A 26,052-nucleotide genomic window follows, 5' to 3' on the forward strand; every position below is an offset into this window, starting at 1 on the left:
GGCTCTGGCCAGGCACGCCTTCGCCACGGGGAGAAAAGGCATCAGGGGAGACAAATTCCCTTTATCTGTGCATAACTACTGCTGCCTTTAACAGCCTGGAATAAACTAGCCATAAATATCATGATCATAAGTGCTTACATATAGCAACTTCACACTGAACAGAGGTTTTAACCTTCCCTGCGGAGGATATCCAGCTCTACATCACTGACTGTTCCCATCCAGTTGCAAGACAAGCTCTAGGTGAGCTGCTCGGAGCGGCCACACCAGCTACCAGCCGGCTCTTAGCCCAGTCTAGCCCCGGTCCTTACCCCAGTTTTGGGGAGGGCCTCCCTCCTGCTCTCAGGGCCTGGCTGCTGCTGCCGTGTGTCCTGCTGGAGAGGCCAGGAAGGAGCCGTCCCACCGCACGCTGCCTGCCTGCCCTCTGCCCGCTCTAGGGTGGGCGCCAGGAGAAGGGGCGATGGGGCAGCCCCCGGCGCCCTGCCTGTGGGACAAAACCCCACCACCCTGGCGGGACTGCCTGCTCCCACCAGTGCCCCCCGGGATCCCCAGGGTCCCTCTCCAGTGGCAGTGACGGTACTGGCTGTGCAGGGAAGGCAAAGGCAGAGCTGTGGTGGTGATGGGACGTGGGCTGGGCAGCATGGCTGCAGCAGCAGCCCATCTCCCACCCGTCCCCTGGACATCTCTCTTGCTCTGGTACTGGTTGGGCTGGACGTGCCAGCAGTGCTGCTGCTTGCTCGCCTCCCCTGCCTGCCCTGTCCCCTTCTGGCAGCTGCCCGCCGGTCTGCCCAGGCTAGGCCAGGAGATGAGGCTGTTGCAAGTGCTGAGCCACCCCGTGGGGCTCCCAGCCATCTCCCTCACTGCACTTTGCTCTGGTGTCTCTGGCTGTGTTCGAGCAGCGCCTGTGGGCAGGGACCCTCCATCCATGTTGCAGAGAGGGGCAGGCACCAGCCTGGCCATCCCCGGCATCTAGCGCAGCTGGGAGGAGTAGGTGCCGAGAGCGTCTCTGCCCTGTCCCATCCCCAAGTCCAGCTGGGTCCCCCCAGTCACCCCAGCCCCAGCAGGCAGGAGTCCTGCTGCCCTCTCCCCCTGCCGCCATCCTTTCCTCCTTCCTCCTCCAAGGAAGCGTCCACGCTGGAGCCTGCAGTTTACAGGGCTCGTGTGGGGACCCACCTCCCTTTCCCATTCCCACCCACAGAGCCTCAGAGAGGGGGGTCCTGAGACGCCAACTTCTGCGGGAACTTGTCACCGTCACCTTGTCCCCGGGCCAGGCCAGGGGTCCCGCACCAGCCCCGGAGCAAGGGGGCAGCTTCCATCCTCCCTGCACCTCGCCAGTGCCCCAGCCCTGACTTTATTTTGCATGGCGACTTTCAGGCGAGCTGTAAAACATTCGGACGAGTTAAATAATACACAACAGTGTACGGTGTAAATTACAGGAAGCCAGCGGTGGAGCGACATTGTATGCGGAATAAATTAAAGGCTGCGTGACTTACAGGCGAGATTGATCTCCTGCCGAGCATTTTGTTTAGTGACGTGCTTGTCATAAGGGAGAGCTAATTACTGGCGTGGAGGTGCGTGGCTCCGACGCTGGGGAGTACGGCACAAACTGGGCTCCCAAATGTCAGCGGGGTCCCCACAATTCCAGGATTTGCTCTTTCCGAGGCCAGCCACGTGCCAGGCCCCCGTTAGCTGGGTGCCAGCTGGTCCTGGGGGCCATCCAGCTCCGTCACAGCCCAGGGCAAAGGACTGTGCTTCCACGGGGAGCTGCCGGGGTCTGAAAGTGGGTGCCCCAGCTCGGGGGACACAGCCGGCCGGCAGCTCTGGGGTCTGCTGCGGCGGCAAGCTCACGGGGGGATGGAGGTGCCCCAACCCGAGCCTGTTCCCAATGGAGCAGAGCCATGCAGGAGCGCATCCTTTGCTCCCGTGGCTGGTTGGAGCCGGCACTGCCTTCCCTGTCCTCGAGCCCTAGCAGTGCTCACAAGGTGACACAGGGACCCCGCTGGTGCAGGGGGGCCCAGGGCTGGCTGAGCAGCGGAGCTGAGAGCCGCAGGGCCGATCTGGGACCTGAATAGTACAAAAAGGCAAATCCTTGCCAGAAATTAGGTAGGGATCTTGTAACAGCAGGATACTGCTATGAGCCAGCAAGGGAGCAGGGAGTCTTCCTGAGGGCATGGTTTGGGCTGGATAATTTTGCGGAAGATGTGCTTTACCTGCGGGGACACGGGAGTCGGGTGAGAGGCTGGGGTGCAGCTGGGTGCCCGGCTGCCGACTTTAACCGCCAAACTCGGGGCCAAGTTTGGAGGCTCGTCCTGCTGGGCTCCTCCTGCGGGCAGCAGAGCAGGGACGGCTGCCGCGCAGCGTCACCCCTGCCAGGAGGTCTGTCCCCACCGCCCGCCCAGCCGAATAGTGCCAAGCTGGAGAGGCCACGGCAGAGGCTGTGCCACGGGGCCGGCGAAGGGGAGCCCTCCCTGGGCTCCCGCGAGGGTGCTGGTGGCTGGAGGCCGTGCTTCGGAGCGGGCTGGCCGGCGGGATGCGCTCCCCTCCGGCTTGGCCGGCTCGGCGGCTGTCTGTCACTCGGCGGGATTATGAGTAGTGAGCGTAATGCATCGGCGTATGAATAGGGTTGTCTGGCTGATGGTGATGTATCGTTTTTCATTACTGCCTCTCAAGCCCTCCCTGCTCCACGTGTGGAAATTCTATTTATTCCCTAATTTGTAAAAATTCCCTCCTTATCTGATACCAATCAGGGAGGGGTAATTGGCTCTCCAGGGCTAGCGGCTGGGGTCCTGATGAAGAGATATGTGTGTCTGCTCCGGCTGTCCAGGCACCCTGCCCTGCTGCACCAGCGACACGGGCCACAATTAATAATGATTTGCAAATGGCAGACAAGCAATAACGCAGAAAGATGTCCAGCCAGCCTCCTGCCCGCCCCTTAATTTCCTTCTGTAATATAAATGGCACAGGAACAAAAATCCAGCGCTATAAATTCTGAAATTAGTTATTCACCGTAATAAATGGTTCCCTTTTTGGTGTGCGTCCCCCCATCCTTCTCCCCTGATCCCCCCCACTCCCTCCTCCCCTGCCACCCCCCTCGCCCGCTACCTACTTCATTTGAGTCCTAATATGCAAATGCTGTAATTTAACGGGATGGTGAAGTTGATTTTCATGTTAACTTAATTACTTTGATTTATGAAGGGCTGGGATGCAGACACGGCTCCATCCTTACCCACCTCCCACCCTCGCCCCTCTGCGGTCCCACCGACCCGCCACCTCTCTTCCCCTTTCTTCCCTTTTCTCAGTCCTCCCTTCCTCTTCTTCCCCAAGTTTAGTGTTTTATTAGCTGCCTTTAAGTGGACATAAGTCCTCGCGACAATCGCATGATGCGGAGGACAAATTCCCCGTCCTGCCTTGTTTAATCGTGCCTGGATAATGGATGTATAATTGACTCATTTGAATGCTTTTGCCTACAGGAGTGCAGAGCATTAAATGTTTGATTGCCTTAATTTCCAAACAGATCATTATCCCCTTCTTACCCGCTCTTAATAAACACTTTATGAGGATTTTTTTGTAAAGGAAAAAAAATCTCCACTCCTCGTACTTCTCTGAAGTGATAAACTCTAATTAAGTCTAATATTTAAAAATATGGTAATGGTGACTTGTTTGAATAAGTGGCCTGCATTTCCATAATTTCATTATTACGTAAAACACGCTAATTATTTGAAGTGTGCTTATTACTAAAAGAGAAATCTCCTTCTAATAAAGATGAAATTGGCTTTTTTCCCTGTATTGCCGTGCACGCCGCTCCCCTTCCCTCCCGGCCGGAGGGTGGCTGTGGCCGGGAGCGGGGCGATGGTGGCGCTCGCTTTGTTTGCCCGGGGGTGCTGCTGGCCTGCAAGGATGCTGGATGTGCGGGGACAGTCACAGGCGCTGGAGGACAAACCCAGGGCTCTGTGCACCCTGTGCCACCCTCGGCCCCAGCAATGTTGATGCCCTTTTGGGTTCGTGGGCTCCAGGAGCTGTTGGGCATGGTGCAAGAGAGCTCAGCCCCAGCTGCCCATCCCCTCCAGCTGGGATGCCCCTGATCTCGGGGTCCCCCTGCACGGCATCGCCTGTGCCCGGCCATCCGGCAGCCTGCGGGGCTGGCGCGTGCCTCGGCAGCCGGGTGTCTTGTGGTGCTGTGTCCCCAGCCACCCAGATCCAGTCACCCTTCTTCCAGTCCCCAGCGCAGGGGACAGGAGGAAGCAGTCCGTCACCCATGGGGCGATGGTGGCCAGCCCGGGCAGGTTCCTGGGGTGGCAGGTTGAACACCGGGATGGGTCCCCTCCGCTGTGCTCGTCTGCCTGGCTGCTTCCCAGGGACGCCCGGTGGTGTCACCTCTCTGCAGACCTGGGAACAGCCAGAGACGGGCCCTCCCTGCTCCAGCATCCCTGCTAGGGCGAGCCGGATTTGGAGACTTCACTGACCCCGGTGTGCAGGGGGTGGGACGGGCATCCCGTCCCCTCGGGACAGGGACAGCAACAGGTGGGGGGGGACAAGTATTGAATTGTGTCCAAACCCTCTCTAGGGCCTGTGCGGGCACTCAGTGGTGGGGCAGGCAGGGGAGGCACTGGGATGAAGTCAATATAAAACTAATTTTCTTTTCTTCGTGAAGAAATGAGGTGTGTGGCAGTAACGTAATTGCAGATAATGAGGTAAGTTATTCTTAATATTCTGTGCGTCGCTGTCAGCTCCACCTAATATACCTGCCGGCTGTGCGGGGCACGCGGAGCCCCTCGCCCCGCGCGCAGGATTATGAGGCCATTCATTTGGGAGCAGCCCGGCAGGACCGTCCCCGGTGTCCCCATGGCTCCCTTCAGGCCGGGAACTCTGTGCTCTGCCGTGTCCTTGTCACCGCTGCGGCCAGGCATCCCAGTGTCCCCACCTCGCCCGGCATGTCATGGTGGGGATGGATGCAGACCAGATACAGCTCCCTCCCGGCTCCGGCATGGACAGGGTGAGTGGCTGTGAGAGCCTGGCTCCGCTGTCACTCCTTGCCCCTGGTGGCTGTCCCCTCTTGGGGACTTGCCCGCTCATGGGGAGCAGCGCAGCCCACTGGGGGCACACAGCACCCAGCGCTCCCCTTTGCGATTGCCGGGGACGCCGGCAGCAGTGCCGGGCTGCGTGGGGACCGCACGGCTCCCGCTGGTCACAAGGCCACCTGCTGTCACCCGGGGTCGGCAGCGGGGAGACGAAGGGCGGCGGTGGCCGGGCAGCCCTGTTTCCGCTTTGCAGGGAGCTGTTATACAAAGGCAGCAGTGATATTATTCATTAACAGGGATCTGCCATTAGAACATTGACAAATGGCCCCTCGTCGCCTGAGCATCAGTTCTTGTACAGCCCATAAAGCATGGGGACAGTTTAAATATGGACCTGCTCAGCTCGGGCCGGGGGTGATCCGTCTTCCCGGCCGTAGCACAGGTGCGGCGGGGCTGCCTCCAAATGAGCACATTTAGGGGGGCCCTGCGCTCCCCCAGCCACCCCCAGCCCACCCGGGCGGCTGCCGGGATTGAAAAGCTCGCTCCTTGCACCGCAAGTGTCTCGGCCCAGCGCACGGCGGTCGCGGCAGCACCCGGCCCTCCGAGCCCCCGTGGCGGTGGCGTCCGGGCGGTCTGGTCCCGTGGGGAGGTGGGGGAAATGCCGGCAGAGCGGCGCGCATGGGGACACGGCCCCTTCCCTTCTCCCCGGTGCCTGGGGTGGGTGCGGAGGTGATGCTCTCCCCGAGTGAGCATCGCTCCTCCTGGCAGCCTGTTCCCGTGTCGTGGCTGCATCATGTCCAAGCTGTGGGCCAGCCTCCTGCCGATGAAATCCTTGAGCTCGTCCTGGGTTTGCAGCAGTGCCGCTTTGCAGCGGCTGGAGGGAGGGCGCACGCCGGGCGGTGACCCCAGCGCCGCGGGCTGAGGGGTCTCTGCCTCCCTGCCAGCAGAGGAGCGCGGTGGGAATGTCCGTCCCCCGCCAAGGACAAGGGCAGCCAGCGATGCTGAACGGCGGCAAACTCCCGCCCTAATTAAAAGAAGGCTCCCGCCGCCCCACGCGTGTGCACGTGCCGCTGTCCTTGTCTGTCACTGCAGCGAGAGCTTGGCGGGACGTGGGTGTCGAGGCAGCGCAGTGTTGCAGTGGGTAATGCTGAAACACCGGGTAGAAGGGTTAAGACCCGACGGGGCTAAGCCAGCCGGGACGAGGGGAGGTTGGGGCGGCACGTCACCCCACACTGCGCTGGCAGCCTGGCCTCGGGGCGAGCTCAGCCCCGGCTGTCCTGGGGCCGCCGCGGGGGCACGCGGGGCGATGCTCGGAAGCGGCACGACAAGGCGAGGGGCAGGCAGGCAGGGCAGAGCCGCCGCTCCGTTTGCAGGAGGCACGATAACCCCAGGCTGACCCCTTTCACACACACCGCACAACACCCCTAAATCAATTGCATCTTATTATTACAATATCAATATACAATATTCCTACAATAACACCATTGATTTTCTACTCAGAGGCTGCACCTAAGTCTGTTTTAAAGAGGAGGGAGTTAATAGTGCCCTCATTAAAAATCTATAGATTACCCCCCACCCCCAAAAAAGAAAAAGCAGTTTATATTCATTAGGGCTATTGAATATAAAGTAATATGTTTGTGTAGGACATTGGAGTAATGTGATAATCCGTCCGCATATCAGGGAGAAATCCACTTAGCAACCCTGTCAACTTGACAAGAAAAATGTGCCCATAAAGTCAGGAATACATTGAGGGAGCGAGCACGAGGAGAGCGGGGCCGCGCACGTGTGTGCGCGCCAGTGCGGCACCCGCAGAGCCGTGCCGGCCGGCGGCGTGGGGCCACCTTCACCCCGTCCCCCTGCTCAGGCCTGGGGACACAGGCAGGCACCCCGCGGCCCCTGGGGGTGTCTGCGCCCGGGGCAAGCCGGGTGCACTGGGATAGGAATCGTGGGGGGCTCCGCACCCTGCCAGCCTCCATGGGACCGGGCAGGGTCACCCTGATGTGACGGGGCTGGTGGGTGCCAGCCTGGGTGCTGGGGCAGCCCTGCCGCGGCCGCATGCACCCTGGGGAGAGCCGGGCTGTGGGGTGCAGGGTGGGCAGGGCTGCCCGTGCCCCCCCGCCTGCCTCGGACCCCGCTCGTCCCCCACCCTGTGGTCACCTTTGCGATGGATTAAGCACTGAAAGAGCAGCAAAGCAATCCCGTTCGCGCTCTCTTAGGCTGTCAATTGCCATTTTTGTAATAGAAATTCCTTTCACAAGGTAACGACGGCCAGATTTAGAGGATTTCATATTGCTAATAATTCCCCAAACAGCCATCTGACTGTGTTGTTTTAAAAGCCGCTTAGTTTTTTGCTTTGGAGTTTATGAAAATCTCCCACTCTAATATCCCGAGAGCCAGCCTATAATTGTGTTATTAAATCAATCGGAGCGGATTACATTGTAAAATCAATAGATGGCTGTAATTGCATATTAGAAAGTTGTTCTGCTGTTGTTGATTTTTTTTTACATGGATAATTATAATAAGCATGTTTACCTTAGTACTGATTTGGAATGAGTCTCACTAAATGACTTATGACAAGCTTGGCGCTCCTGCTGCCAGGGGGCCGTGGCATCGTTTGGGACAGCGAGGATGGTGCTGCCGGTGCGGGTGGCACCGACCCGCCAGCGTCCCACCGGCTTTGCAGGGTGGTAGCCCAGAGCCCTGGGCGGCTCCCAGCGCTGGCACCCGGCATGAGAGCACGTCAGGGTTTTGGGGAGACAGCTGGTGGGGTTTAGGAAGCACTCGGCGGTCCCAAGAGTCTCCCCGGGGAGCAGCTCAGGGACCCCAGGAGGTGCCGTGGGGTCTCGCTGCCAGTTTGGCTGCTCCCCAGGTCTCGGCGCAGTTTCCCTTTCAGCAATATGGAGCAATAGCCAGGTCCCGGCGGCCCACGCCCACCCGGGGCGATGCTGCGGGCAGGGAGGTGGGCAGTGGGTGCCCGGGAGTGGTGAAGGGCAGCGGCCAGGGCTGTGCTTTCAAATCCAAGCCGCTCACCCGCCTGACACAGCTCAGAGGCCAGGATTTGCTTTATTGTTACTTTTTTGGGGGACCACGCCAGGGTCTGGCTGGCTGGCTGTGGGGTGGGGGTACTTTGGCTGCAAATGGTTGCACTCCCCCTGCCTCGGTTTCCCCAGCTTTCGAGCCACCGTTTCCCTGTTAGGTCCCACTGGAAGCTGGCTCCAGGGGCAGGTCCGGTTCTGGTTTCCCAGGGGCTCAGCTGGGCGGGGGGCGAGACGGGTGGAGCAGGGGGTCCTAAGGATGGCGAGGGGCTTGCTTGAGCGGGAACAAGTGGCAGCAGGAGCTGGCACTCCTGGCTTGGCCAGGCAGGATACCCGTCATCTCCAGGGCCCTTCCGGAGCCATCGGTGCCACCTCGGCCCGCGGAGAGGACAGAGGCACAGAGAGACGGGCTCGTCTCTGCCCCCGCACCAGCCAGTGGGGCTGGGGACACCTCTCCTTCGTCGGGCTGTCCTCATGCCCAGCTCCCTTCCCTGGCCTGGCACACCGGCGAGGGCAAGGGGTGCCATGAGAGGGCCTGGGGGGACACTCAGGAGGCACACGGCTCTGACGGGAACGTTACCTCTCCCACTGCCGGCCATCGGCCAGGAGGGTCCCCGGCAGCTCAGGGCAGTCCCCCGGGGAGCTGCGCGCAGGGGAAGCCCCCTGCGCCTCCGACCGACGCTGGGGGACAGGTGCTGGCTTTGCCACCGGGTCACCGGGCGCAGCGGGGCTGGGCAGGGCTGCTGGTCTGGCAGGGAGCGCCAAGGCGGCCTGGCAGCCCCGTCCCTGCAGGCAGGCGCCTGGCAGCAGGGCAGTGCTGCCCGTCTGCGCGGGGCCCTCAATCCGGCACGCGGCACTGTCAGCAGGCAGCCTGCTGTCTCCTAGACAGTGAAATATGGCCACAATTAGCCCGGATACAGTTCAATTATGATAAACAGCGTTTGCACCCTTTAAGCCGTGATTAAAAGGCCTCCTCCCGTTGATAGAGAGACCTAATTTCACATTATTATCGCTGTAGCTTGATTATAAAGCACTCCCTGGATTTACAGTTGGGAGATGGATGTGGAGGCTTCTTTATCATTTACACATCAGTAATGATGCAGCCTTCCCTCCACCACAACATCCATCCAGCGGCGGCGGGGAGAGGGGGGCCCTGCCTGCGCCCCGCCTCCCGGGGCACCCTCTCCCCGTGTCAGCCGGGCCCCGCTGCCACACGCAAGTGGGCAAAGTCACCCTTACGGTAACAGCTTGATAAATGGGCGGGCGGTAATGAAATGGAGACATCAAGGCGTGGGGCGAGGAAGAAAGAGTGGTAATCGGAACGAGTGGAGCTGTCCCGAAACGGAGGGGAGCGGGAAGAAGGATCGCCTCTGCGCCGTGTGCTGTCAAGGGAGAAATTACACATTTACTCTTGCTTTTTCTTAAGGAGACGGCCCTCATAGATCAAAACATGGATTTACAAGCCAATTTTCAACATGAAATATAGACACCAGGAATCAATTTAAGCCCAGCTTCTATTTTAGCAAACGGTGCCTGCGTTTAGTCCCAGGTAAATAACATCAGCCGGAGCCTTCCCCCTCCCCAGCTCACCACCCCGCCGCCGCTCGCTCTGGCGGCCGCGGTGCTGCTGGCCGACCCCCGGCACCCGCTTCAACCGCAGCCCCATGCTGGGGATGGCTGCAGCTCACCAGCCTGGCCACCGCTGCCTGCCAGCCTGGGGCCGGTGGGCACGGGGCAGCACCGAGGGCTGGCTCTGGTGGGAACGGGGACGATCCCGAACCACGGTGGCAAGCAGGTGCCACACAGTCCCTGCCCAAGAAGGGCAAGGGGAAGGAGAGGACCCTGCTTGGCTGGTGAAGAGCAGCTCTGGTATCACCCGTCCCAGTGCGGGGACAGCCCTTTTGCTGGCCAGTGCCAACCAAGGGACGGGGGTGCTGGAAGAGGAGGCTGGGGTAACTGGCACTGGGCTTACAGGGAAGCAGCCGCTGGCCAAGAGCTGGGGTCCAGTGCAGGTCCAGCTTGCAGGAACACTGCCTTCCCCATCCACTGGCTCCCCACGGGCTGTGGGGCAAGCACCGTCCTGAAGGACCCAGGGATGTGTCCGCCAGCAGCCTGGGAGATGCCACTGCTCCAGGCAAGCCTCCAGGTCCTGGGCATGGATTGGGCATGGATCCATCCCAGTGCAGCACAGAGCCATACCGGGATGCAGGTGGCCAGTGCCAGGGAGTCATGGATCCTGCACTGACTCCACCACTGCAAGGCACTTGGGACAGAGTGCCTGGACTGGTGGGGATACAGGGGCTGTGCCCGGCGTGGGACTCGGAGCTTGATCCAAGAGCTCCCGGTCGGATCATGGCTCTAACCTGGAATCTCTCTGCTCTCTCCGCAGACGACTGTAAGAACATCGCCAACATCATGAAGACACTGGCCCATAGAGGCTTTATCTTCAAGCAGACCTCCAAACCCTTTTGATCCCCAAGGCAAGCCAGGCAAGGGCTGCATGCGCCCGGCGCCGGCGAGGCGGGGAGGACGGGCTCCAGCATTAAAAAAAAACGGCAACCGAGGCCAGAGGAACCGACACAAAAAATCTCAATTTCAGCTGTTAACTCCAGTAGAGGTTGTATATATGGGAAGGCAAATCTGTGTAGACCTGATGTGACTCCCTCTCTGGGCTGCTCCGGACATTATGCCATGCTAGCGGACAGCCGCGTAGGGCGCTTGCACCACATTTTAGACTCGTAGTTTGTTCTTTTTCTTTGGCTCCCGATTTCCGTCCCTCCCTCCATATCCCACCCCGTCCTCCCTCTCCCGCCCCGTAGCCAGAGCATCCCCCATCTCCTCCCCGGCATGGGCCGTCCCCGCCTTCCCTTCTTCTTTCTTTTTTCTGGTTTTATGTTTTCAGGCCTCGACGGCTGCTGCAGTGAGGCCGGCGCGTGCCCGCGCCCGGGCAGCGCTCACGGAGGCTCAGCAGTGTCGAGACGGCCCCTCGCCCTCCCCGCCAACCCCCTCGCCTCTCCCCCGAGCGCCTTTTCCCCTTTTTGAGTCAACACTAACCCCTCTCTGACTCCTGTATGTGACAAACGCGATCCGTCTCTTTATGTTCAAGGTGAAGTGCCTGTATTCTCCGCTGCAGAGCCCCTGGCAGCCCCACCGCGGGCTGCGGGGCCCCAGAGGGCTCCCTTCAGTCGGGCGGGGGCCCGGCAGGCGGGCGGGCGGCAGGAGGGAGGTGACAGTGTCCGCGCGGAGCCGTGTCCCATCCCATCCCTGTCCCGTCTGCTCGTGCCTCTTGGGGGGCTGGGTGGGATGCCCAGCCCTGCCCCGGCCCCGCCGACCGATTCCAGCTCCACCGGGGCCAGGCCCGCCGCAGCACCGCGTCCATTGCCGGCGGTGGACGTGCCAGCGCGCGCTGGCCCCCGGCCCAAGGTACCCGAGCAGGGGAGCTGCAAATTGCCCCAGGCCCCTGACCCCGCTCCCCTCCGACCCCATCCGGCCTCCCTCGGTTCCCGAGCTGAGGCTTGGCCCCCACATGCCCACGGTCCCCGCGGGCCGTGCCGTGCCCTGCCCCTCGCCGGTCCCCGCAGACGCTCAGCAGCAGCTGGCTTGTTGCCTGAGAGAGTTGCCGAGCACATCCCTCCGGCTGGGTGGGCTCCCGGCTGGCCAGGGCAGTTGGGGGGCAGCCGTTGGGGGGGCAGGCTGAGGGCGCGCGTCCCCCCGGTGTCACCCAGCCCCGGGGCCCTGCTGAATGGAGCCCTCGTCCGGGCGCTGACCTGCAGGGAGGCTGCAGCCCCGGGCCCGTGCGTGCATGGCCTGGAGCGAAGCCGGTGACGGCAGCCAGAAGGGCAATACAGGCACTGAACTTGGCGGTACATGACTGCATGGTGTGTGGTGTTCCAGTTAAACCAACCGATAATGCAAACCCAGCATTTTCATTGTCTAGTTATTCCAATCCTTGCTGTAAATGTGCCACATGAATAAAGTTTGGGGGTAAAGGAGCCCGGGCTGTGCCCATGCATGTGCGAGTGTGTGGGGGGGCGGAGGCAGGGATCTGCCACCTGGGTGCGTGGGAGCAGGGTGCCCCACCAGTGGGGCTGCCCTCACTGGGGTATGGCACCCCAGCATGCCCGTGCTCCCCAAAAAGGCGAACTTTTTGGCTGTGAAAGGGAGGTCCAGGTTCCCCGCTGCTGGGAGCGCTGCCCTGCTCTCCAGCATGGGGATCGTGGGTGGGCCCAGCAGTCTCCCCCACCACCTCGGGTTTGCTTGTGCCCCAGGACGGCTCTGCCACAAGGGTGCCACCAGCCCATCCCAGCTGGGCTGCACCCATGGGTGCACCCCAGTGCAGCCTTCTGCCCAGTGCAGGGTGACAGCCACCACCATGTCCCACTGGCATCTGTCATCCCACCCTGCAGCCTGGCATGCTGTACCTGCATGGCCCCTACTGCACTTACAGCATCTCCGCTACAGGCTGGAGCAGCGTGGCTCTGCCCAGGGCGCTGGGGCATCCGCTCTGCCCCAGGCAGCAGAGCCAGCACGAGCACAGCACCATGATGCACGGGAGCCATACCGAGCCGTGCAGGAAACGCCACCACGTCCAGGTACCCAAAGGACCCTGCCCAGCGCCATGGTGCTGCTGGGCGACAGGCACACAGCTGCCCAGCTGGCAGAGGGAAGGGGCAGCCCCAGCCCACTTGCTCCAAGCAAAGGTCACGGGGGCTTTAATGGCTCCCTCTGTGCAGCCCCGATCAGCTTTATTGACCTATTTTCGATGGAGTCATCTAATTAGTTTTCTATGAAAACTAAGAACTTGGCCTTTGCCCTTTACTCCTGCAGGCGAGAATGTGACTCAGAGGACGTTGTCACTGTGGATCAATTGCCAGTTACACTTGAAAGGCAGCGTGGAGGGGACGCAGGGCAGGCAGGCGGGCAGCCAGGGCCACCCATGCCCGTGGTGCCACAGAGGTAGTGCACAAACCCAGGCTCCCATCTCTGGCATCAGCAATGCCTCAACCTCTCCAAGGCCCTGCAAAACATGGGGCGCAGGGACCGGGGGCCCCTCTCACCACAGACTGAAGCCAGAGGTGTCCGCCTGCCTTGGGCAAGGCAGCAGGAGGAGGAACAGCCTGACAGCGAGTGCTGGGGACAACACGAGTGTTTCCCGGCAGGGGCATCCCCTCACCCAGGCGAGGCGGTGCTGGCAGGTGTGGGGCATGCAAGAGCCCACCAGAGAGCAGCCACGCAGGATCTGGGCATGTGGGATGCTGGAGGGAGCTCCCCAGCCTGGCACAAGCAGCGCTGCAGCAGCCTGGAGCAGGGCCTGACAGCCCCGACGGCAGCAGAGTCTGCAGCAACCTCTGCTGCAGCCCTGCAACAAAGGCGGGCGGGCTCAGGGAGAGCCACCAGCAGCCAGGGCTCTCAGTACGGGTAGCGGTACCTGGCACGACAGCTCGCGCCATCTCCTCCCGCTCCGCACAGGCCCACTGGGGCTAATGACGACTCTGCTCCAGTGTCAGTGATGGGTTCTGTATTTACAGGGAGGCTCACAAGAATCTGGCATGTAAAAAAAAAAAAAAAACCACCAGAACAGTGGTGATTGACCACCAGTGATTGTCCCTATGTCTGTTATCTGTACTGAGACCCATCTAACTAACGCTAGCGGTCGCGGGGCAGCCATGCACGGCCTTGGGCGGAGCAGCAGCCACTGGCAGAGCCCTGCGCGGGCCCGGGGCTGCCCTCCAGCACCTGCTGCAGGTGTCCGGAGGTGACGCTGCTCCCGAGGTCAGATGGGGCTGGGGCCATGGCCCTGGGCAGGGGATGGCTCCCGCTGTTCTCTGGAGCCCTGCGGTGTTTGCCCCAGCAAGGCCACCACCCTGCCCCATTGCTGCAGGCAGCCAGCTGTCCCTGGGGCCTCCGGGACAGGACGGCACTGACCCTGCACACAGCTCTGCACCTCCTCGCCCAGCGCAGGGGGCTCACGGCTTCTTCACCTTCTTGACAGAGGAGGAGCTGGAAGCCAACTCCCTTCGCTTTCTCTGCTCCAAGAGGGAGATGGAAAACAAAAGAAAAACCAGGGTCAGCGGGTGGGCACGCTCAGGTCACATGGAAAACACAACCGCCTGTCCCAGAGTCGGCTCCGGCGCCCCGGCATCACACCCGGCAGTGCCCAACGGACCACGCTGCCATCTGCCCAGATGAAGGCAGAGCCAGGTCCTTGCATGATGGGAGGGACAGAGCTACTCCAGCAGTGACGAGCGGCTGGGATGGCACCCTTGCAGGGGATGTCACCTCCCTGACAGGGACAGGGCTTTGGGATGGTCATCTTTGCAGTGCAGGATCTGGGAATGAGCAGGAGAAAGGGGCTGAGCTCTGCAACATCCCAGTGGTCCCAGGAGGCCTGACCAAGCAAGCTGGCATGCAACAAGCCCTAAGGAGCAGGGCCTTGAGAGAGGGGCAGAGCAGCTCTGCGCTACGGCCAGCTATGCCGGGGATGCTTGGTGCAGGACAGGGCAGAGCCTGGAAATGCTCCTCCACCATCCAGACCTGCCATGAAGTGGCGCAGGAGCAGAGCAGAAGGCTGGCAGAGAACCACGGCTCCTCAAAAAACCCACCTCTTCTCTGGGCAGCGCGCACCGATACTCCTGAGCGAGACTGGCAGGCTCTGGTGAGCCTCATGTTCACAGAAAAGGTTTCAGGGCTGAATCCGGCCATAGGAAAGACGGGACCATTGCACCAAATGGGGAAGGTGACCCTAGCTGTATTGCTGCATTGCAGTGAGACTCAGTGCCAGGCGCCGCATGAACGCTTTGGCCAAGACCGCGGCGGGTTCAGCACCCAAAGCCGGGCTTTGTGTGCGGGGTGTACCAGGCATGCCAGAGGCACCAGGTACCCCACGCACTGGGTGCCGTAGGGAGCCCTGGGGGCCCCACTGCACAGCGCGAGATCGGGTCCGCTTTGCACAACGCACCGCAGGCAGGGGCAGAGGCTGGCACTGCAGCATGCGCTGCACAGGCACGGTGACTGCGGTCAGGTCCCCGCCGTGCCCAGCCCTGCAGCCATCCCCTGTCCCCAAAGACCTGCAAGAGCCACTGCCCGCGCCAGCAAGCACCCAGGGGATGGACGAGGCGGCACTGACGCACTCTCCGAAACAAGCCAGCCCTGCCGGTCCCGCACGCGTGTGCTCCCGGCGGCAGCGCGCGTGGCGGGAGGCCCCGCTGCCTCCCCCAGCGGGAAGGCGGCCCCTAGTCCCCGCTGGGCACTGCGCGGATGGCAAACAGAGCATGGAATTTGCACGGCTAAAAGTTAAATACAACACACACACGGATTTCGTCAGAGGCCCTGGCACGGCTGCCTTCGCAGGATCCGATTAACAGGGAAATAAAAGGGCCAGGAAACCCACACAGCAGAGTGAACAGATGCCCTATAAAAATCAAATACATGGTAATCAAGGGGACCGAAAGGTACATTTAAAAAAACAAAAACCCACCCTGGAAACAAAGGAGCTGGGCTTTGTGGCTTTCCTGGGAGGGCTGCGGAATTAATGGGGAAGAGCACATGTGTTTGATAATCTTTATATGGCAAAAGACCCATCTTTCAAATATGTCACAAATTCATATTAATCACCTTCCTATTGCCTTCTGTGGCACCGCTATTCCAGTTGCCTTGGGCAAAATTGGGAACTGTCTGGTTAAAAAAAATGTTTTACATTATAATTTACAAGAGCCTACAAGTCTAGTTTCTTTTAATGGAAAGAACGATTAAAAAAAAAAAAAGAGGAATATATATACACCCTGGTATATATACACTATATATATATTAAAAAAAAAATATAAAAGACAGATATTGTAACTCCATCTGGAAAGAGAGAATGTTTGATCTTAACAATGTAACTTCTAGCTTTCAAACAGGCTCAGAAAACAAGAAGTCAGCAGGAGTTCAGATAAAGGAAGCTTAAAAGTCAAATAATTCTGACTCTGAACCCGAGACTTCTTAGACTCAAGGTCCTTTCCTTTACCCATTAATGGGCTGACTTGTGAGCTCAGGAACAAAGTGCTGCAATGTGAGGATTTCTGAGAGTCACTCATTACAGATCACTGAGTGGAGTCTGAGTTGCGGAAATCAAAGGATCCAATCTGGAGTAACTGGCTGAACTTCTGCTTGGAACTAATTTGTTCCGAGTTCGGCTCACCTTTCACCTCCCGAAGGCCCCGAGTAAAGTCCCTACTGGGGTCAGCAGCAGACGGCACTGGGGGGATGCCAGCTCGGCTTTAATGGTCAGCGATGGGCACCGCAGCCCCTAGGAGAGGGTGGACAGGCAGCCAGGGTAGGAGGGATGCGGTGGACATGGCAGGGCAGAACGGTGCCGGGCTTCCCGCTGCCCCATGGGGTCTCGCTGCTGCGACAGGCAGACGCCTCTCCTAACCTGGGCTAAAACACCCTGCTGAGATGTCCCCCATCCCCACTGCTGACCAAGGGGGATGGTGGCAGCCAGCTGCTGCCACAACCAGTATCTCAAGACCCTGGTGTGCCTTTGCCCATCCGACCCAATTCCTGGAAAGGAGTCCAGGCATGCCGGGCAGGGCTCAGGAGTCAGGACTCCTAGTCCTGTTCCTGGCTTTGCCACTCACTTCCTCCAACATCTGGGGCAAGATACGTCTCTCCAGGGAAACAAATCTGGCTTCGGGGAGCAGCTGGTTTGGAGGCCGAACTAATCCATGCTTAATCCAACATGTGGAGTGCCATGGATGGGCAGTGCTAGACAGCACAAAAGGATTCTCTAACTCAGAGGAATTTGAAGCAGGGAGATTAAATGATTCCCCCAAGGACCCCCGGCAGCTCAGTGGCAAAGCACACGCTTGAACTCAAGGAGTTCAAGGCTGGCGTGGCAGGGTTAAACCCCTGAAGCAGCCTCAGGGAAGGGCAGGTTGTCACCCGCAAGCGCCCACGGCCAGGGCTGCAGGAGGTGAGGGAGGGAAAGGCCACTACAAAGAACCGCTGCGCTTGCTCTACAGAGAGCTCCTTGTTTGCACTACCAATATTGCTACCCCCGCTGCAAGCGCCCCAGGGTGGGGGAAAAGCACTGTGCTTGCAGAGGCAGGCTGCTTTCTCAGCACCGTGTCCTGGGCCCACTGCCTCCCACGCTGTCCCCATCGCACCAGGGCCTGTGACACCTCAGGGTTATCACTGTGCAGGGTGGGGACACACGCATGCACCCCACCAGCCGAACAGCCAGCGACTGCTCCAGCCACCCCCCTTCTCAGAGCTGACCTCAGCCTGCTGATCTTCCAGAGGCCAATTTTAGCCACGACGCTGAGCGAGAGGCACTGCGGCTGCTCCTGCCAGCTCTGGGCAGGAAGCATCACCACTACATGGCCTCCACTCAGTGCAGCCCATCCTTGGAAAAGCTGGTTGTGGGCCGCAGGCTGCTGGTCTCGCCCATGGCCACATTGCCCAGAACCGCAGGAAAGGTTCAGGGCAAGCACGATGCCAGGTCTTGCCTGACTCTCCAGATATACCCGAGCCAGGCAGAACATGGTACAGCAGCCCCATTTCCCTCCTCTCCAAGATACCCCTCCAGCTGGGATGTAATTTTTCCCCCCCTCAAAAGGTAGCATAAAATGGTCACAGTGTGAATGTGCTTGACCTTTTGTCTTGGACTAATCTAATTGTGTCGTCTTTGTGTAATCAGCCGGTAAAGGTCAGTGCTGTATTTAACATGGGGGCCCTTTAGGTACTGAATTTGCCTTGCAGTGAATTAACTTGATTATATTCTTTCAAATATGTCAGAGACCAGGTCAGTTTAACCCTCTCTGTGCTGCCTGGGCCCACCCTTTTGTTTCCAATTCCAGGAGGTGGCACTGAAGAACAACGTGGTCAGAAACACACATATGGGCTCCCTCCTCCTGCAGCCATGGCCACCCCCACCATCATCACCACCTCTCCCACCTTCCCAACAAGCAAAGTCTCAAGGAAGAGCAAGTGTGTTGTGAATCAGCCCGAAAAGTTTGCCAACCAGGACACTCCGGACCGCAGGCAGGGGTGATATTTCAGATTGAATGCAATAGGGAAAAAAAAAATTCAGAAGACTCCTTTGCAAACATGAACCTGTCTCAGTGGAACACTTCCTTATGACTCCGTATTGTCACAATCAAATACGACATTACTCAAGTCCAGATTAACATGTCGCCTCTGCCGTTGACAGATAAGGTGTTCTCAATATCCTGCAATACATTATACATTTTAGAAAGGAAAGGTCTGTGCCACTACCAGGGGCAGTATGTCTGAGGCGCCGGGGATGCCACTGTGTAGAGACGGGCAGCTTTTATCAGGCAGTTCAGCTCAGCTGTGCCAGGGGACTGCACAGAGGGGAAAGCAACCTCAGCTGATCCCCAGGCATACCCTTGGCCCTGAAGCAGTGGTGAGGGGCTGGGCAGCCTGCCCTCATGGAGGCAGGGAGGAGAGGCTGGTGATTCGCAAACTGCAGAGGTACATGCACAGGACATTGTCACAGGGCCCCTAGATCTGGCTTTCCTTTCTCGGCACTGGAAGTAGGGTATAAAAACACCCCTTTGCTCTTCAAACACCTCTCTCCTTCCCGAGCCTCCTGCTCCAGGCAGGGCTACTTGCCTGACTCCGGGGACTCGTGCAGGTCATGGCTCATCATCTCAAGACTGCTTTCCCCACTCGCTTCCCTCTGCTGAGCAACCCTTATGGGGCTGTGTCTAGAAGGAAAATGCCTCAGGCCTGCAGCTGTACTGGCATCACTGTTGCTGCCCTAGTACAAGCTCTCGTCACCCAAAGCCTTGCTGCTTTGGTCCACGGTGGCACCCACGTCAAGCCATCTGCCTGCATGCAGGATGTCGAAAGCCCTGCTGACCCCACCTATAGCACCAAGAACACTGTCCAGCACAGAAGACAAGCCCAGAGAGCAGCACTGGGACTTGGGGGGAACAGGCACGCTGTGCTCCCTTGGACGCGCACGCCTGGAGGGAGAGCAGGGCAGCATCCCCAGCGCTTGTCAGGGCAACTGCGTCGGAGACCTGAGTGCTCCCTGTTCTGCCCCCCCAACCTTCCTTCTCACCGAGTTGGGGGTCAGTGGTGCTCCTACTACATCAATGATCTGGTCCTTGGCATCTCCCTTGCCCTCCTCAATGCCAAGCCCTGCCTGGGCATCTGGGTGGGCGCCTTCCGCACTGAGGGGGCCAATACTACCAGCTTTGGCCAGGGCCTCATAGCGGTGCCGTAACATCTGCAGCTCATATTCGCAGTTGGCAAAGGCTTGCTTCAGCTCATACAGCAGCACCAGGTCACTCCGCAGCTCATTGAACATTTGCACGATCTCCTCTGTGGGCATAGGGTTGAGATCTAGGGAGAAAAAGGGGTTCTGTTAAACACCCAGACCTGCAACCCTACAATGGAAGATCCCTAGAAAGGTCCTGGCTGCCCATTCACTCCCACAAAGATACGCCAGGAGCCTCACTCCCATCACATGGATCATTAGCAACTGGAATCCATAAGGGCTGGAGACCTCAATTTTCAGGCTGTCCTTTAGCTCTGGCCAAGGACTAAATCCTAAAGTTCAGGACTCAGCAAGTGAAGGATGATGGAAGATGCAGATCAAACCAGACGACTGAACCTTGCTACCCACGAGGTCACATGAAGGGAGCTCAGTTTTGGGAACAAGTCCTCACACACTGCTGCAGAGGACAGAAGAGCTCCTGCTGTCCCTTACACCTTCACCAACAAGGGGTGGACAGGCTGAGCTCCCTTGCCTCTCTTGTTGCTCCTCCCAGGTTACAACTGAGGCAGAGAATTGCTCTGCTGCTGTTACAGACATGTTTTAATGCAGACTTGACCTGCTTGTAGCAAGGGCTGGCAGATCACCTCGCCACACCATGCATTCTGCTGCAGCCCACCACACACGCACACAGAGCCAGGATGAGCTGTATGTTCTGGAGAAGAAAAGGATGAAGCTCTGTGTTGTTTGTCCTGATATACAGCAGTGGCCCCCTGTCCACAGGGCTGCCCACAGGAGCCCTTCCTGCTAGCACTGTGTTCACCTACACAAAGCCCGGGTGTGTTTCTGCACTCTAAGGCACAGCAGGGCTGAAGCACCAGAAAGCCCTCAAGATAGGTGTGTTTTGCAAGGCAGCAATGGGGAGTCAGGAACCCCTCCTTACCCTCATGGAAAGTGAAGTCTAAGAAGCACTCACACCCTTCCCCAAGGCTTCCCTAGCAAGCAAAGATGGTAACTTCCTTAGTTTTAAAGCAGAAAGGGGAAACCACCCTGATTGAGCCGCTTTCACCAGCCACGGGAGGCCTTCAGAACTGCACAGAGTCTCTGAGACAACATATCAAGCCATAAACCAGTTGGCCCAAAAAACTAGCAAGAGTTAACAAAAGTCAGTGCTGGGAACAGGCTCAGTAATCTCTTTTAAATCACCAATAAGGCTTTTTTTTTTTTCTTCTTCTTCTTTTTTTCTATTTTTAAAAATCCCCCCAGCCACAGTGGGGGGAAAAGGGATCATCAGGTGTCTAATCAAGGGGCACTGCATGCTGGGACCTGTAGTACCTGCAAACTGTACCCACTGCATGGAGGGCAGCAGCTAGCCATGGGCTGCACTTCCTCCCCTCTAGCTACGAGCGGGCATTGTACATGTTAAGTGAACCCTTCTTTCTGCTGCTAAGACACTGGAGTTCAAGAGTGAGGGATGTGTGTTTACTCGCCTTTCAGCAGAGATGCTCCAGATTTTCACACAGCATGCAACCTATAAAGGGGGGATGAACAGTCCCAGACGCCTTTTGGACTTGCCACCGTGAGCAGTAAATTAAGAGGAAACGAAGCTTGAAAGCAAGACAGGGCAGCCCTGAACAATGCATGTGCCGTGGCCACTAACACACTTAGAAGTACCTCTCCCGGCAAGGCTGAGATTTGCCTTCCGAACGCTGTGCTGCCTCTCTTGATGGTTAAAAAGGCCCAAACAAGAGAGAAACAAAGGCTCTTTTAAAACATTTTTCTACTGGGAGGAAAAAAAAAAAACTGTGCATCTTGTTCTGGCTTTTACCCTCTCTTTTTTTTTTTTTTTAAAAAAAAACACATAAAATATTTTAAAAACCATTCACATACTGTTATTCAAGAAACTGGCTGTATTACTAGGGGAAAAAATAGCCCATCTCGAGAACAAAGGCTAGCTCTGTGTGTCTCTTTCTCTCGCGCGTGCCCCCTTTACTCACCTACTCCGAGTTCCATCAGCATCTGCTCCAGGGCTTTAATCTTCTTCTGTCCCACCGAGCTTGGCAGTTTCATCTGGAACACAAAGGTAACAGAGCCACACAGCTCAGAGATAGCCCTCACTCACAGCCGTCTAGTTCAAAAGGCAAGAGAGCTTTTCTTTTTATAGTGCAGGGGGAACAAAAAAAGAAAGGGAGAGAAAGGAAAATCAAGTGGCAAGAGAGGGAGACAGGGGCTGAAAGTTTTCAGACTAGGTCCGAGGGCAGGTATTGAAGAGCCCGGTCGTGAGGGCTTTTATTTTCTCTCTCGTGTGTGTGCAAGACACGCTGTTTTACAGTTTCCATGTGTCACTGAATTAACAACAAAAGTTCTTCTTGGCTTCAAACCCTCTCCCGCGGTGCCCAGCCCATCAAAGGGCTCATTTACACAGCGGCTAATGTGCAATGCTGCCCTACTTTATTCGCTTTAGCCGGCCTGATTAGACTCATGCGCTAACAGACTCACTTCTCCTTTTACCTGCTGAGCCCCAGACCTGTGGGATTCATTTACAGAGCAGGCTTTATAACAAAGGGGAGAGACAGAGAGAGCACAGTTACTTGACTGGCGGAAGTGTGAACACACATTTACATCGGAGCTAAGGGGCTAGGTGAGAGAGGAAGCATCAGATGTGAGCTATGAAAGGGAATCGGAGCTGGCCAGGAGAGGAAGAATGCATACACTTAGCAGGGTCCTTCCTCTGCATTCATTTGGGCTCTAGCAGGAGTGCTAGCTGCTCAGACCAAGCATTTATTACATTACAAGCAGCACAAACGCAGCTGGCACAATATGGCAGGGAGAACACGTTTCCAAGCCCTGCGGATACATCCACGAACGAATGAAAGCACTTTCCTTCCTCAACAATGCTAGAAGACAGACCAGGAAAGAAACGATCCTCAACACCGCAGTGTCAAACACCTTACTGCACTCAGTCGCAGGCTGTCCCTCCATACCCAACTCTGGGAAGGTGAGCTGACACCTCCTCCCAGAGATCACCATCACCAGCTCAAGCTGCCCAGCAGGGCATTGAGTAGCCGAGAGCTGAGAGCACCCTGCAGCCATCCTGCACACCACTTACTGACCAGCGGCCCCAACCTTGGCCAAACCAACCATGAGCCTGGAACACTGGGCTGAGAATGACCTGAAGGAAGAGCCATTCTTTACTCCACCTTAAAACTGGCCTCTGAGGTGAGCTCACCGGAGGGCCCCATGGTCACCTTACTTCCCACAGGCCACAGGCTGAAGTTCCCCAAAACAGACAGCCCAACGTCAGTCTCCCAAATTAGGCCCATCTTTTCCACAGTGTTCACTGCCCCCACACAAAAGTGATAACAAGAGAAACCACCTGGAACTTCTTAATTCCTTTGAAGGCAGGAGCACTGCACGCACATACTCAAATGGTGAAAGCGCTAACCTTAACTCAGCTCTGGCTGAATATGTCCCATCAGCAGCTCCACAACTGTGATGCAGGACCTGCTGGGAAAACCTGCCTTCTCCACCTCATCATTTCAGCCAAGAAACCAGAGTACGGATGCCACCGAGCACCCCAGGGGAATGGGCCTTTCACTGTATATGCTAAGCACCACCTAGTCCTTTTGCTAGATATTACCACCACAATTAAGACCCCAGCAAAGGACCAAGAGGACTAACAGGGGAGGATTTCTAAGAAACCAACCTGATCCAGAGGACCCAAAGGAGCACTAGGGAAAAAGGAAAACCTGCCCTTGTGCAAGCGGCCAGCACAGGTAAGGACTAGATGACACCTAAGTCCTGAGGGTCTTTGGCTTGGAGCTGGGGTTTCTGCATAGCAGTGAATTTCATACTTCAGAGACTGAATCTTTACAGTTGACCATAAAATGATTGTTTTAGCAGAAGAAAGGCTGCCAAGGGTATTTGGATTTCAGTCAAATCTTTGGTCCAGAGTCTTAACCTAAGCAGAATCTTACTAAAATAGGTTTTCCCAGGAGCTCTGCTGCACAGACTACCTGCACGGGCTCTGCTGAAAAGCAGCAGGACAGGGTAGAGCCCTAAGATAAGGCAGCCCAGAGCTCTGGGACAGGAGACTGTTCTGTTTATTTAGTGGGTGCCATGCTGCAGCTAGCAGCGGGATGCCAAAGAAGGAAAGGTCACGTAGCTCAGCTTAGCAGGAGACAGAATGGTTAGCCTGGAGCATCGGGAAGAAATTCCTGACAGCAAGAGGCCTCAGTCCAGAGAACTGTTCTGCCCCACGAGGAATCACACAGAACATTTAAGATGGGCAATGTACCCAGCTCTGCCTCAGCTGGGGGATGTATGGGCTGACCTAGTCAGATTGTGCTATCCTTAACTTGTAGGACACAAAGAGTTAACAGAGCCCAGCATCTCCTTGTTGAAGAGCTCTGGAGACACAATACTTGTGTGATTATCACAGCCCTGAGAGTCTGTCTTCACCCCTGCCCCTAACACCGACATCACGGTCTTTCTAGCTAAAGGCAGCATTCCCTTCTGTTAAACACCAGCTGGCAAAAGCATACTGGACTTCAAGCCAGCTTCAGGAACAAAGGACAAGAAACAGGAAAAGTTCATGCTTGGCTAGGTAGGAGGCCTTGGTTTGTTGGTTAGACAAAGAGCACAAGCTTTTCCCCTGGGAGGCTTCCACTAGCTCAAGGAACTACTGGCAACACAAACGATTAACCTGGCAAAGCCTTCAACTGTGATGTTGTGCATGTCCTGCTCACATCCCACAGGAGTCTGGTCAATGAAAACCGAGCCAAGGTCTTCACTGACACTCCTGAAGATTAGAGGATGGAGCAGGGAGAGGCAGGACAAATTAATTTACCTTCAAAGAAAGGAACACTAGAGATGCTCAGGAGGAGTGGGGCTGTGAGTTTAGTTTAAAAACACATCAATTAAGCTTCCTTTTAATTCAGGCAGGAGGATCTGGCCTGCAAACAGGAAGGCTTCATTGGTTTCTCAAAGCAAGAGTATATTTTAATTTTACCATCATTAAGAAAATGTTATGATTTATGTGGCTGCTGTCGGACTAATATCTTTAGAATTTAGCTGGCTAAGCCAATTCATCTCTAAGACTGATGAAGGCTGATTGCTCTCTATGCAAAATGTATTAAAACTAAATGAGCAGTCTATTACTCAAATGCTGCTGATAATCTGTTAGCCAGGGTCCGTTAGCTGGGCTGCCTTGTTGCAGGAGAGAAGCCTTCATGCCCTGTACAGCTCTGATAAGCCCAAGCTTACTTCAGCAAGCCCTTCTTTGTTTTGGTCTTTTAAGTAGATGTCCAGAGATGCACCAGAGCGCTGGAAGTGGTGTAGCACCTGCCCTCATTCCCGAGGAATGAGGCAATCCACAGGGACCACAGGTCCCTCTTCTCTGTGCTCTCTGGCTCGAGATGTGTGTGCTGGGATATGTGGTTTCTGCAGGCCCTATCTCTGCGTTAATGAAAACACCACTCAGGGCAACCTCCTTGCTTACACCACAGCTCCTGGGATGTTCTTGGTGTTGTCATGGATCGAGTCGTCTGCAGGGCTGAGGAAAATTATGTTCCTCAGAGAACTCCAGTGAGCAACCACAGCTTCCGAGGTGAATGGCATTTGCCCTTTTCTCTCCTTCCTTATACTAGACTATTATTGTTATTTATTATCTTTAAAGTCCCCATATAATAATAATACCTGGGAAACATATTGCTCCCATCAGAAAACTGATTAGCCGAGATTTTTGAGGTTACTATATTTTGGATGCTCTTCTCCTTTGACAGCCTCTCCCTACAGCCCTCTTTGCAACACCAGCCTGCGCTTATAATTACACCAACATCGCTTTTGATTTAAGGACTGTAATCCTTTGTCCTTGCTATAAACAACCTGCATTAAACACATGAACTGCGTGTACCAAGAGAAAAATAAATAAAGAGCTACAGAAAATTGCGTGAATCAACACCATGAAGCCACAGTACCAGAGCCTACCTACGCAGAGAGGAACCTTGCCTGATCCTGGGATACACAGCCTCTGCTGGCAGGCACTTGGCCTGAGAGGCACGGAGTACACCGGTACTGACCGGGTCTGCTCTCCCCTGAAGGAGGAGGGCATTGCTCTAGAATTGGGCCGTGCAGCTTAAATTGATGAACAGAGCATCCACCGCACTTTCACGGCAGGGGTTGAGAAACTGGGGGGGTGGCCCTGAGCCAGTTCGATTTCTATAGAGGGTTTCACCACGGAGTACCATTGAGGTTTTGAACGATACAGGATTTTTATTTAATGTTCGAGACATTCCACCAACAAAACCTTGCTAATTCACACTAATGACTAGGAGACCTACTGCAAATTAATTGCTAATTGGCAAAATTCATTAAATGAACAAACACGATAAGAAATAACTGAAGATATAGCCTCCCCAAACAGACTTGGTTCATTTATTTTTGTGTGCCATTCAGTTTTCATTATTTATGCTAATACTTTTAAGCATAGTTGTAAATGTTGAATATATTTTGGAGGAGTAATGAAGTCTAAGTAATTGGAGAGCTTGTAACACAGTCCCCTATTATGTCTTATAGCATCACCACCTGGCAGGTAGAGGCTGTCATAGGGATCTGCACTAGGAATGGAAGAGGTCTGCAGGATCTACAGACAGATTTAGCTAGGTCCCACATTTACCTGTGTGGTCATCTTAAATGTCCTGCTCTCAATTTATTGCTTTCTTCATAAATGCTCCATTTCTGGTGCTAACTTCCAAAAAAAAAAAAAAAAATCCCACTT

At 56.5% G+C, this 26,052-nt stretch overlaps 2 protein-coding genes across 8 annotated transcripts in view; one reads left to right on the forward strand and one right to left on the reverse strand.

The window, feature by feature from the left end:
* The window catches only part of ERI3 (ERI1 exoribonuclease family member 3), a 136,556-nt gene extending 124,517 nt beyond the window's left edge, over positions 1–12,039 (forward strand). For all 3 annotated transcript variants that reach the window (XM_075155971.1, XM_075155973.1, XM_075155972.1), the window contains one exon: positions 10,437–12,039. In XM_075155971.1, the coding sequence (XP_075012072.1) occupies positions 10,437–10,519 (83 nt within the window). In that variant the 3' untranslated portion in view covers positions 10,520–12,039. The remainder of the gene's footprint in view (positions 1–10,436) is intronic.
* The window catches only part of DMAP1 (DNA methyltransferase 1 associated protein 1), a 41,917-nt gene continuing 22,306 nt past the window's right edge, over positions 6,442–26,052 (reverse strand). For 4 of the 5 annotated variants that reach the window (XM_075155961.1, XM_075155962.1, XM_075155963.1 and 1 more), the window contains exons 9-10: positions 21,272–21,344; positions 18,128–19,402 (exon numbers count right to left, since the gene is read on the reverse strand). In XM_075155961.1, the coding sequence (XP_075012062.1) occupies positions 19,056–19,402; positions 21,272–21,344 (420 nt within the window). In that variant the 3' untranslated portion in view covers positions 18,128–19,055. Of the gene's footprint in view, positions 14,074–18,127; positions 19,403–21,271; positions 21,345–26,052 lie in introns of those variants that run through there. The other variant, XM_075155965.1, reaches the window with a different exon arrangement.

This window comes from Calonectris borealis, chromosome 8, assembly GCF_964195595.1.
Source record: "Calonectris borealis chromosome 8, bCalBor7.hap1.2, whole genome shotgun sequence".
Classification (NCBI taxonomy): Eukaryota; Metazoa; Chordata; class Aves; order Procellariiformes; family Procellariidae; genus Calonectris; species Calonectris borealis.